Source organism: Oncorhynchus kisutch, linkage group LG19 (assembly GCF_002021735.2).
Source record: "Oncorhynchus kisutch isolate 150728-3 linkage group LG19, Okis_V2, whole genome shotgun sequence".
Taxonomy (NCBI): domain Eukaryota; kingdom Metazoa; phylum Chordata; class Actinopteri; order Salmoniformes; family Salmonidae; genus Oncorhynchus; species Oncorhynchus kisutch.
Window position 1 is genome coordinate 57,115,901 of NC_034192.2, and position 12,343 is coordinate 57,128,243.

General features: G+C 47.7%; 1 protein-coding gene across 14 annotated transcripts in view; it reads left to right on the top strand.

Moving 5' to 3' along the window:
• The window catches only part of ogt.1 (O-linked N-acetylglucosamine (GlcNAc) transferase, tandem duplicate 1), a 33,415-nt gene extending 21,301 nt beyond the window's left edge, over positions 1-12,114 (top strand). For 6 of the 14 annotated variants that reach the window (XM_031798495.1, XM_031798494.1, XM_031798493.1 and 3 more), the window contains 8 exons: positions 3,390-3,560; positions 4,700-4,816; positions 5,539-5,709; positions 6,674-6,721; positions 6,993-7,145; positions 9,357-9,609; positions 9,846-9,969; positions 10,663-11,898. In XM_031798495.1, the coding sequence (XP_031654355.1) occupies positions 3,390-3,560; positions 4,700-4,816; positions 5,539-5,709; positions 6,674-6,721; positions 6,993-7,145; positions 9,357-9,609; positions 9,846-9,969; positions 10,663-10,843 (1,218 nt within the window). In that variant the 3' untranslated portion in view covers positions 10,844-11,898. Of the gene's footprint in view, positions 1-3,389; positions 3,561-4,699; positions 4,817-5,538; positions 5,710-6,673; positions 6,722-6,992; positions 7,146-9,356; positions 9,610-9,845; positions 9,970-10,662 lie in introns of all 14 variants that reach the window. The other 8 variants (XM_031798501.1, XM_031798499.1, XM_031798505.1 and 5 more) reach the window with 3 other exon arrangements.
• Positions 12,115-12,343: the final 229 nt, after the last annotated feature.

A 12,343-nucleotide genomic window follows, 5' to 3' on the forward strand; every position in this document is an offset into this window, starting at 1 on the left:
GGTTTTTAGACTTTTTAGCAAATGTATTAACGTAAAACAGATACCTTATTTCCATAAGTATTTAAACCCTTTGCCATTAGACTCTAAATTGTTCTCCGATGCATCCTGTTTCCATTGATCATCCTTGATCTTTCCAGAAATTGGAGTCCACCTGTGATAAATTCAATTGATTGGTCATGATTTGGTAAGGCACACACTTGTCTAAATAACGTCCCACAGTTGACAGTGCATGTCAGAGCAAATGAGGTCGAAGAAATTGTCCGCAGAGCTCCAAGACAGGATTGTGTCAAGGCACAGATCTGGGGAAGGGTATCAACAAATTTCTGCAGCCCTCCACCAATCAGGCCTTTATGGTAGATGGGCCAGACGGAAGCCACTTCTCAGTAAAAGGCACATGGCAGCCCACTTGGAGTTTGCCAAAAGGCACCTAAAGACTCAGACCATGAGAAACAAGATTCTCTGGTCTGATGAAACCAAGATTGAACTCTTTGGCCTGAATGCGTCACATCTGGAGGCAACCTGGCACCATCGTGATGGTGATGGCAGCATCATGCTTGGAGATGTTTTCTAGCGGCAGGGACTGGGAGACTAGTCAGGATCGAGGCAAAGTACAGACATCCTTGATTAAAACCTGCTCAGGACCTCAATCTGGGGCAAAGGTTCACCTTCAAACAGGACCACGCCCCTAAGCACACACCCAAGACAACGCAGAAGTGGCTCCAGGACAAATCTCTGAATGTCCTTGAGTGGCCCAGCCAGAGCCCAGACTTGAATCTGATCGCACATCTCTGGAGAGACCTGAAAATAGCTGTGCAGCGACGCTCCCCATCCAACCTGACAGAACTTGAGAGGATCTGCAGAGAGGAATCGGAGAAACTCCCCAAATACAGGTGTGCCAAGCTTGTAGCATCATACCCAAGAAGACTCAAGGCTGTAATCGCTGCCAAAGGTGCTTCAACAAAGTACTAGGGTCTGAATAATCATTTGTGATTATTATGGGGTATTGTTTGTAGATTGAAGGGGGAGAAACAATTTAATAAATTTTTACTGTAACCAAATGTGGAAAAGGTCAAGCAGTCTGAATATTTTCTGAAGGCACCTTACAGCGTGGAAAGGAAAGTGATATTTTTCCACATCGTTCTCATAAATTTACCGTCCAATTGTCAAAAACACGCTTCAAATAGTGAGTTCTTACAATGTGACAATTTATTTAATATCTGTTATCTGTGGAATTATCAGCCGATGTCGGTTAAAGGCCAATGTCTTCCACCGACAATATCAGTGGAACTATATGTATCTGCTTTGTTATGATTATTACAAATAGAAAATCACTTCTCACGATGGTGCTCGTTTAGTAGGTCTAACGTCAGATCAACGCTGAATCGATGTCTCGCAAAGACCACCGAATGATTCGTTTGTATGTTACGTAGCCTAACAGAAATTAATATAATGGCATACGCTGTTATGCCAAAAACACCGCTGTCATTTCTTATCCGAAGCTGAATAGTCAAACAATCCTCACGCTGCCAAAACTCAACGGTGTGCACCACAGAACAGTAAGCTAGATGTTTACATCTGAAGCATCCGGTTGGCATTTCCACTCACCACCAAAACATGGTAATGAGGAAGCCCAGTGGCCGGCAGTGGGAGGAGATGGATTTTTGGCCTACATTCTGCAAATGTCCCATTTTTTTTATTAAATTTGTTTTTCTCAATATGTTTTTCTGTTTCCAAATCTAGAATCTTTAACAGTGGAGTAAGTTTTGGTAGACTGCCAAAGGTTCCAAAAATTCTGTTCAGGAGTGTCAGGGCAAATTGAGATATTGCACATGCACACTTCACAGATTAGGTGTTCCCTAACAGAAATATGCTACAACGTGCCAATAGGATCTTGCCAACGCGTGCTTGATTCTGCCCACCTTGTTGCTTGTTCTGCCCACTGATTAATTTGCTCCTGTTGGAAATGTCAGACCACAACCTCTCTCTTGGGTTAGTTATAAAAAATCTCATGTTCCTGTAGGCAGGATATACTGAGTGTACAAAACATTAAGAATGCCTTAATATTGAGTTACAGCCCCTTTTGCCCTCATAACTGCCTCAGTTTGTCAGGGCATGGACTCTACAAGGTGTCAAGCATCCACAGGTATACTGGTCCATGTTGACTCCAATGCTTCCCACAGTTGTCAAGTTGGCTGGATGTCCTTTGGGGCATGGACCATTCTTGACACACACAGGAAACTGTTGAGCGTGGAATACCCAGCAGCGTTGCAGTTCTTGACACAAACCGGTGTGCCTGGCACCTACTACCATACCCCTTTCAAAGGAACTTAAATATTTTGTCTTGCCCATTCACCCTCTGAATGTCACACACACACAATCAAGGTCTCAATTATCTCAAGGCTTAAAAATCCTTCTTTAACCTGTCTCCCTGCCTTAATCTACACCCAAGTGGATTTAACAAGTGACATCATTAAGGGATCATAGCTTTCACCTGGTCAGTCTGTCATGGAGGCGTTTAATGTTTTGTACACTGTGAAACAAAATAGGCCTATAAGTGTAATAGTTAACACCATCTGCTTTAATTTGCTCATGAAACAGTAATTCAACAAGATCTAACTGCATATCCCCATGAAAGTGATTGAGATCAAATGATTGGCAGATATGCAGTTAGAATGTGATGAAGGATCATTCCTGATTGACAGTGATGATGGCCTATTTGGAAAATAGTTATGCCTAATTTGGTGTTTTGAGGGTATTTTAAAAAATCCTATCACATTGTATTGGTCACATACATATACATATACACAGTCCCGACAGGATGCTCTCAATTGTGCATCTGAAAGTTTGAGGCGTCTTCGGGACCAAGTCAAATTTCTTCAGCCTCCTGAGTTCGAAGACATGCTGTTATGCCTTGGTCATAGGTCTATTCTACAGAGATGTGAATGTTTGGTCAGAGGTCTATTCTACAGGGATGTGAATGTTTGGTCAGAGGTCTATTCTACAGGGATGTGAATGTTTGGTCAGAGGTCTATTCTACAGGGATGTGAATGTTTGGTCAGAGGTCTATTCTACAGGGATGTGAATGTTTGGTCAGAGGTCTATTCTACAGGGATGTGAATGTTTGGTCAGAGGTCTATTCTACAGGGATGTGAATGTTTGGTCAGAGGTCTATTCTACAGGGATGTGAATGTTTGGTCAGAGGTCTATTCTACAGGGATATTCAATAGGCTACATCTGTCAGTACAGACTTTGATTGAGAAATGATGACCTTATAAATGGTGTACGCTCCTCACCCCCCACACAGAAAATGTGCACTATACCAGTGCCTGGGGTATAATAAATGTCCAAATAAAGTTCCCACTGCCAACTGCTCTCTCTCCCCTTCTCAGTGTATGTGGCTGGGCTACCCGGGAACCAGCGGAGCTCCTTTCATGGACTACATTGTGTCAGACAAGGAGACGTCCCCCTTCGAGGTGGCAGAGCAGTACTCTGAGAAACTAGCATACATGCCACACACCTTCTTCATCGGAGACCACGCTAACATGTTCCCCCACCTCAAGGTGAGATTCCTGTTTATCCAGTAAACGAAGGTTTGTTGACGTGTGGCTTGATTGAACCATATTGTGCGGCTAATGTACAGTGATTGGTTGAAATTGCAAGCCCGCTTCTTGTTCTGCTGTAATGGAACAGTTTTATGTGTTTAATTTTGCGTTTTGAATGTTTTGTGCGGAAATCTTATTTGCGTAATATTTCTAAGGTCGTTTATTTTTTTTATTTTTTGCATTGGATGAGTCTCTCCACATCCACCTGTTTCACACTTCCATTTCGGTGATGGAAGGCGAACGAGCTAGACCGGTGATTGTCAGACCATGAGACATCTCAAAAAGTGTCCGAATGTTTTATTTTATTTTATCAATGACGGCCTAGGAACAGTGGGTTAACTGCCTGTTCAGGGGCAGAACGACAGATTTGTACCTTGTCAGCTCGGGGGTTTGAACTTGCAACCTTCCGGTTACTAGTCCAACGCTCTAACCTAGGCTACCCTGCCGCCCAATAGTTTGGGCTACACACTCTGTGGTGACACTCATGATTCTAACTTACACAGATTCTAACTAGACGTTGAAGTGAAAAACAACTATTTCCATTGATCGTTAATTCCCTAATTAACCTCAACACTCAACGCAGAGGACTAATCTTAAAATATTCTTACTCTCAAGACTTGCTGGTTCTAGAGGTTCCTCTGGTCTCAGAGTCTGGGAAGATTGTTTGTTTCGTTATTGTGACCCTAGCGCATGGAATGACCTGCAGGCCACTGAGTCTTGACTGTCTGGTCTCGAACGAGTCGGGACTTTAATGAGGAATGTGGTGGAGAATTGCACTTGTTTTGATTGATGTGAAATGTTATGCCTCTTTTGAATTAGATTTGTTAAGATGTGAAAAAGTAAAGTGATGGTGTTTTGAGACCGATCCTGTTGATGAATTGTTCCCAGGGCAGTCTTGAAAATGAGACCCTGGAGAATGTATGTATGTATGTATGTATTTTTTTAAATGCCTTGATCTGAAAGAAAAAAAGACTAGCTTTGATGAATGAAAATGTCTGCTTTTTAGATCTACAACCCTGACTTGGTTTCTTGTAATGACACTTGACATGCAGTTCACCTCTTCACCTCCAGTAATCTTGTGGTGTTTTCTTCAACAGAAAAAGGCGGTGATTGACTTCAAGTCAAACGGCCACATCTTTGACAACCGCATCGTTCTGAATGGCATCGACCTCAAGGCCTTCCTGGACAGCCTGCCTGACGTCAAGGTGGTCAAGGTGAGACAGTGACATGGTGAATAGCCCTAACCCTTCCTGGACAGCCTGCCTGACGTCAAGGTGGTCAAGGTGAGATGGTGAATAGCCCTAACCCTTCCTGGACAGCCTGCCTGACGTCAAGGTGAGATGGTGAATAGCCCTAACCCTTCCTGGACAGCCTGCCTGACGTCAAGGTGAGATGGTGAATAGCCCTAACCCTTCCTGGACAGCCTGCCTGACGTCAAGGTGGTCAAGGTGAGATGGTGAATAGCCCTAACCCTTCCTGGACAGCCTGCCTGACGTCAAGGTGAGATGGTGAATAGCCCTAACCCTTCCTGGACAGCCTGCCTGACGTCAAGGTGAGATGGTGAATAGCCCTAACCCTTCCTGGACAGCCTGCCTGACGTCAAGGTGAGATGGTGAATAGCCCTAACCCTTCCTGGACAGCCTGCCTGACGTCAAGGTGAGATGGTGAATAGCCCTAACCCTTCCTGGACAGCCTGCCTGACGTCAAGGTGGGACTGTGGGAATATTCTGTGACCATATTTCCATTTGACTAGGACCCACCAACTATTGGAGAGCCCTTCATTCTGTTACTGTTCTTCAATTTGAACTGTGAAGGGTTTTTTAAAAATTGTTATTTATTTATTTTTCCCTTTATCCTCCTGAAAATGCTTTGTAAATCACTCCTTCCTTTCTTCCTTCCTTTCTTCCTTCCTTCCTTTTTGTGGTCGCCTCTCCAGATGAGGTGTGCCAGTGGGGACAGTGGAGTAGCAGAAACTAACGGGGCTCTGTCCATGCCTGTCATCCCCATGAACACAGCAGCTGAGGCCATCATCAACATGATCAACCAGGGACAGATACAGGTCACCATCAACGGATTCACTGTCAGCAACGGACTGGCCACTACACAGGTACTGGAGGGGGGGGGACTGGCCACTACACAGGTACTGGAGGGGGAGGGGGGGGGGGGACTGGCCACTACACAGGTACTGGAGGAGGGGGGACTGGCCACTACACAGGTACTGGAGGAGGGGGGACTGGCCACTACACAGGTACTGGAGGGGGGGGGACTGGCCACTACATAGGTACTGGAGGGGGGGGGGGGGGGGGGGGGAACTGGCCACTACACAGGTACTGGAGGGGGACTGGCCACTACACAGGTACTGGAGGGGGGGGGGGGGGGGACTGGCCACTACACAGGTACTGGAGGGGGGGGGACTGGCCACTACACAGGTACTGGAGGGGGGGGGGGACTGGCCACTACACAGGTACTGGAGGGGGGGGGACTGGCCACTACACAGGTACTGGAGGGGGGGGGGGGGGTGGGACTGGCCACTACACAGGTACTGGAGGGGGGGGGACTGGCCACTACACAGGTACTGGAGGGGGGGGGACTGGCCACTACACAGGTACTGGAGGGGGGGGGACTGGCCACTACACAGGTACTGGAGGGGGGGGGACTGGCCACTACACAGGTACTGGAGGGGGGGGGACTGGCCACTACACAGGTACTGGAGGGGGGGGGGACTGGCCACCACACAGGTACTGGAGGGGGGGGACTGATACCACCACACAGGTACTGGAGGGGGGGGGGCGCACTGACACCACCACACAGGTACTGGAAGGGGGGGGACTGGCCACTACACAGGTACTGGAGGGGGGGGGACTGGCCACTACACAGGTACTGGAGGGGGGGGGACTGGCCACTACACAGGTACTGGATGACATGACTAGAGTCTGTAGTGTTAAATCTCTGGAGGGGGGGGGACTGGCCACTACACAGGTACTGGAGGGGGGGGGGACTGGCCACTACCCAGCCATATGACATGACTAGAGTCTGTAGTGTTAAATCTCCTGTATACTGTGTGTTTTCAGATACTTCCATTGGAGGTGGTTGTAGTATCAGGGTCTGTCTCCCTCCAGGTATGACACACACAGGCTAGTACTGGAGAAGGACATTGGGTCACTTGCATGTCTACTTTTGGGATAGGACACCTGGGGAAATGGTTCCATTACTGTCGTCTGTTTTCTCAGCTCTGAGACTGAACAGGGGTGTAAGGGAAACGCTGTCACTACGCACTGGCCTCTCTTCTGACCCCCTCTCTTCCTCTCTCTGCCCCCCCCCCCCCCCCTCTTCGTTTCTCTCTGGTCATAAATCTCTCCATCGTAACCACCGCCTTGTCCTCCATCTCAGATCAACAACAAGGCGGCTACAGGAGAAGAGGTGCCTCGTACCATCGTGGTAACAACCCGCTCCCAGTACGGCCTGCCTGAAGACTCCATCGTCTACTGCAACTTCAACCAGCTCTACAAGATCGACCCTCCCACCCTGCAGATGTGGGCCAATGTAAGCATCGAGCTAGAAAACACTGTTCCAATCATCATGTTGTCTGAAGTCTTCATGTTTCTTCAGGAATTCCTCTTGTCCCTGACTCTCCGGGTGAAATGGCATCTTAGTCCCTATGTGATAGTCTATTAGCTTTGACCAGGACCTATGCTCTGGTCAACAGGAGTACACTATATAGGGGCTCTGGTCAACAGGAGTACACTATATAGGGGCTCTGGTCAACAGGAGTACACTATATAGGGGCTCTGGTCAACAGGAGTACACTATATAGGGGCTCTGGTCAACAGGAGTACACTATATAGGGGCTCTGGTCAACAGGAGTACACTATATAGGGGCTCTGGTCAACAGGAGTACACTATATAGGGGCTCTGGTCAACAGGAGTACACTATATAGGGGCTCTGGTCAACAGGAGTACACTATATAGGGGCTCTGGTCAACAGTAGTACACTATATAGGGGCTATGGTCAACAGGAGTACACTATATAGGGGCTCTGGTCAACAGGAGTACACTATATAGGGGCTCTGGTCAACAGGAGTACACTATATAGGGGCTCTGGTCAACAGGAGTACACTATATAGGGGCTCTGGTCAACAGGAGTACACTATATAGGGGCTCTGGTCAACAGTAGTACACTATATAGGGGCTATGGTCAACAGTAGTACACTATATAGGGGCTATGGTCAACAGTAGTACACTATATAGGGGCTATGGTCAACAGTAGTACACTATATAGGGGCTCTGGTCAACAGTAGTACACTATATAGGGGCTATGGTCAACAGTAGTACACTATATAGGGGCTATGGTCAACAGTAGTACACTATATAGGGGCTATGGTCAACAGTAGTACACTATATAGGGAACATGAACTCTGGGCAACAGTAGTACACTATATAGGTGCTCTGGTCAACAGGAGTACACTATATAGGGGCTATGGTCAACAGTAGTACACTATATAGGGGCTCTGGTCAACAGTAGTACACTATATAGGTGCTCTGGTCAACAGGAGTACACTATATAGGGGCTCTGGTCAACAGTTGTACACTATATAGGGGCTCTGGTCAACAGTAGTGCACTATATAGGGGCTCTGGTCAACAGTAGTGCACTATATAGGGGCTCTGGTCAACAGTAGTACACTATATAGGGGCTCTGGTCAACAGTAGTACACTATATAGGGGCTCTGGTCAACAGTAGTACACTATATAGGGGCTCTGGTCAACAGTAGTACACTATATAGGGAACATGAACTCTGGGCAACAGTAGTACACTATATAGGGGCTATGGTCAACAGTAGTACACTATATAGGGAACATGGACTCTGGGCAACAGTAGTTCACTATATAGGGAATATGGACTCTGGTCAACAGTAGTACACTATATAGGGAATATGGACTCTGGTCAACAGTAGTTCACTATATCGGGAATATGGACTCTGGTCAACAGTAGTACACTATATAGGGGCTCTGGTCAACAGTAGTACACTATATAGGGAATATGGACTCTGGTCAACAGTAGTATACTATATAGGGAATATGGACTCTGGTCAACCTTAGTACACTATATAGGGAATATGGACTCTGGTCAACAGTAGTACACTATATAGGGAATATGGACTCTGGTCAACCTTAGTACACTATATAGGGAATATGGACTCTGGTCAACAGTAGTACACTATATAGGGGCTCTGGTCAACAGGAGTACACTATATAGGGGCTCTGGTCAACAGTAGTACACTATATAGGGAATATGGACTCTGGTCAACAGTAGTACACTATATAGGGAATATGGACTCTGGTCAACAGTAGTACACTATATAGGGGCTCTGGTCAACAGTAGTACACTATATAGGGGCTCTGGTCAACAGGAGTACACTATATAGGGAATATGGACTCTGGGCAACAGTAGTACACTATATAGGGAACATGGACTCTGGGCAACAGTAGTACACTATATAGGGAACATGGACTCTGGTCAACAGGAGTACACTATATAGGGAACATGGACGCTGGGCAACAGTAGTACACTATATAGGGAACATGGACTCTGGGCAACAGTAGTTCACTATATAGGGAATATGGACTCTGGTCAACAGTAGTACACTATATAGGGGCTCTGGTCAACAGGAGTACACTATATAGGGGATATGGACTCTGGGCAACAGTAGTGCCATTTCAGACACACAGCAACTTACTCACCATCTCTCCTGTAGATCCTGAAGCGTGTTCCCAACAGTGTTCTGTGGTTGCTGCGTTTCCCTGCGGTGGGCGAGCCCAACATCCAGCAGTACGCCCAGAACTTCGGCCTGCCCGGCTCCCGCATCATCTTCTCTCCCGTGGCGCCCAAGGAGGAACACGTGAGACGGGGCCAGCTGGCCGACGTGTGTCTGGACACGCCCCTCTGTAACGGACACACCACCGGCATGGACGTCCTCTGGGCCGGGACACCCATGGTTACCATGCCAGGTGAGACAGAGCTTTGCACTCGTTCACTAGCCTCCACAAATCAAAGAGTTGGATTGGTGTTGACATGAGCGGGAGGGAGTTTCTGCGTCCCAGTCATTTCCTTTCTAATCTGTGATGGGAACACATACACACTACAGAGAAAGGAGAGATAATTGGGGTGAACGGTTCTGTGTGCTGTTATAACGGTGGTGGGTGAACGACAGGTCGGTGTTTAAATGTGCCGTGTGCCCGTACAGGTGAGACCCTGGCGTCGCGTGTGGCAGCCTCTCAGCTACAGTGTCTGGGCTGCCCCGAGCTCATCGCCCACACCAGACAGGAATATGAGGACGTGGCTGTCAAACTGGGTTGTGACATGGAATAGTAAGGACCTCTGACCAACACACACACTCCAGCTAGCTCTGTCTCTCAATCTGCCTCCCTCTCTTCTCACTCTCAATCTGCCTCCCTCTCTTCTCACTCTCAATCTGCCTCCCTCTCTTCTCACTCTCAATCTGCCTCCCTCTCTTCTCACTCTCAATCTGCCTCCCTCTCTCTCTCAATCTGCCTCCCTCTCTTCTCACTCTCAATCTGCCTCCCTCTCTTCTCACTCTCAATCTGCCTCCCTCTCTTCTCACTCTCAATCTGCCTCCCTCTCTTCTCACTCTCAATCTGCCTCCCTCTCTTCTCACTCTCAATCTGCCTCCCTCTCTTCTCACTCTCAATCTGCCTCCCTCTCTTCTCACTCTCAATCTGCCTCCCTCTCTTCTCACTCTCAATCTGCCTCCCTCTCTTCTCACTCTCAATCTGCCTCCCTCTCTTCTCACTCTCAATCTGCCTCCCTCTCTTCTCACTCTCAATCTGCCTCCCTCTCTTCTCACTCTCAATCTGCCTCCCTCTCTTCTCACTCTCAATCTGCCTCCCTCTCTTCTCACTCTCAATCTGCCTCCCTCTCTTCTCACTCTCAATCTGCCTCCCTCTCTTCTCACTCTCAATCTGCCTCCCTCTCTTCTCACTCTCAATCTGCCTCCCTCTCTTCTCCCCATTGCTGTAACTGACCTGGTTCTCCCCCCCCAGTCTGAAGATGATCCGGTCCCGTGTGTGGAAGCAGCGTATCTGCAGCCCTCTGTTCAACACCAAGCAGTACACTATGGATCTGGAGAAGCTCTACCTGCAGATGTGGGAGCGTCATGCCAGCGGCAGCAAGCCAGACCACCTGGTCAAACTGCAGCCCGTCGAGAGCAGTGAGAGCGCCTGAAGTCCCAGACCCAGGGTGTGTCCCAAATGGCACCCTATTCTCTATATAGTACACTGCCTATGACCGAGGCCCGAGACATAGGTAGTGCACTACAAAAAGGAACATGGTGCTTTATGGGACGCGACCCCCCCCCCCCCCCTGAACCTGACGTCCCATCAATCGATGCACGTCGCCCCCACCGTGACCTCTAACCCCCAGAACTCTTAACTCCAGTCCCTCCAGAGCAGCAGAAGCATCTGGGCTTGAACTCTGACCCCCAATCGCCCCTAAACCACCACTCTGCCCCTCCTGCCCAAAGCCTAGCGCCTATCTGCTCCCCTTTAGCCCCCTTCATCCCTGCCTCCCTCCCCTGTGACTTGGACTCTTGTCTGTTGTAGAGCCTGCAGGTGTGTCTCCCTCTACCCCCCTCCCTGCCATTCACCTCCCTCGTCATCATATCCCATCCATGTTGGTTTCCCTGAGCCAGAACCACTCTGCCCTTCACCTGAGACTCTTTCCCCCAAACCACAGCATCCACACTGGGTACGAGAGGAGGGACACCCCTTCTCCATCCCTCCCTCCCTCCATACAGCGCCTAGAAGAGACCCCCCTTGGCCTTTTCACTTTCCTTCTGTGTGTGTATATGGGACTCGTTAGGGCCTTGAGGTTTGAGAGCCAGTCCCAAGCCTCCATGTAATAATTGAATATGTAATAAGAGGTTGATGTTATAAGAGTACAAAGGGACTGTGTTGCACCGCAGTTTGAAGATCTAGTCACTCGTCTTGAACTAAAAACATTGAATCAGCTTAAACATGTTAAAACATTGTCTTTAGTTTGCAGCTGCTCTTGGTAACTCTGCCAGGATTTGAGTAGATAGTTTCATTATCAGATTTCAGAGAGAAGGATAACCACTTCCTTCCCCCACCACCCAAATGCCAACTTAAGGATTTTGTCATGTGTCAATGTAAGAAAACAAAAAATATTCTCGATGGCTTTGTCCTCTTGTTCGATGTCACGCACTATGCTTGTTAAGACCAAACCTTGTGGATAAAATGAGGAGTTTCTGTACTACCCCATTGGAATGGCCCTGTTTTTCTTTCACCCTTCGTTATGCTGCTCCTCTCCCCATGCAAGGATTGATTTTTATCACTCAAACCAGGAATGGCCTAGGTAAGTATTTTCTGAGCAGTTTTAGTTTTTGTACTCTTGCCTTTGTTTTATTGAAGCTCTGTCTGGTATGCTGCAAGGCTCTGACTCCATGTCTGTTGAAATAAAGAAACAAGGCCAACCTCTTGGAATGTGTGGATCATTTTACTACCTTAAATCAGGGTCGTGTTGGAGCACTTTCACCCATATTGCTTCTACCTTTACAGATCTGTTTTTGTTTTACTCAATTTGGTATTAAAAACGATGTAGAATTTTCTAAACTACACAAGACACGATGGGAACTGTGGCGTTTTTCTAAATGTAACAGCCTATAGTAGTGTAATAGTTACGAAACAGCAAATGCATTCATCAAAA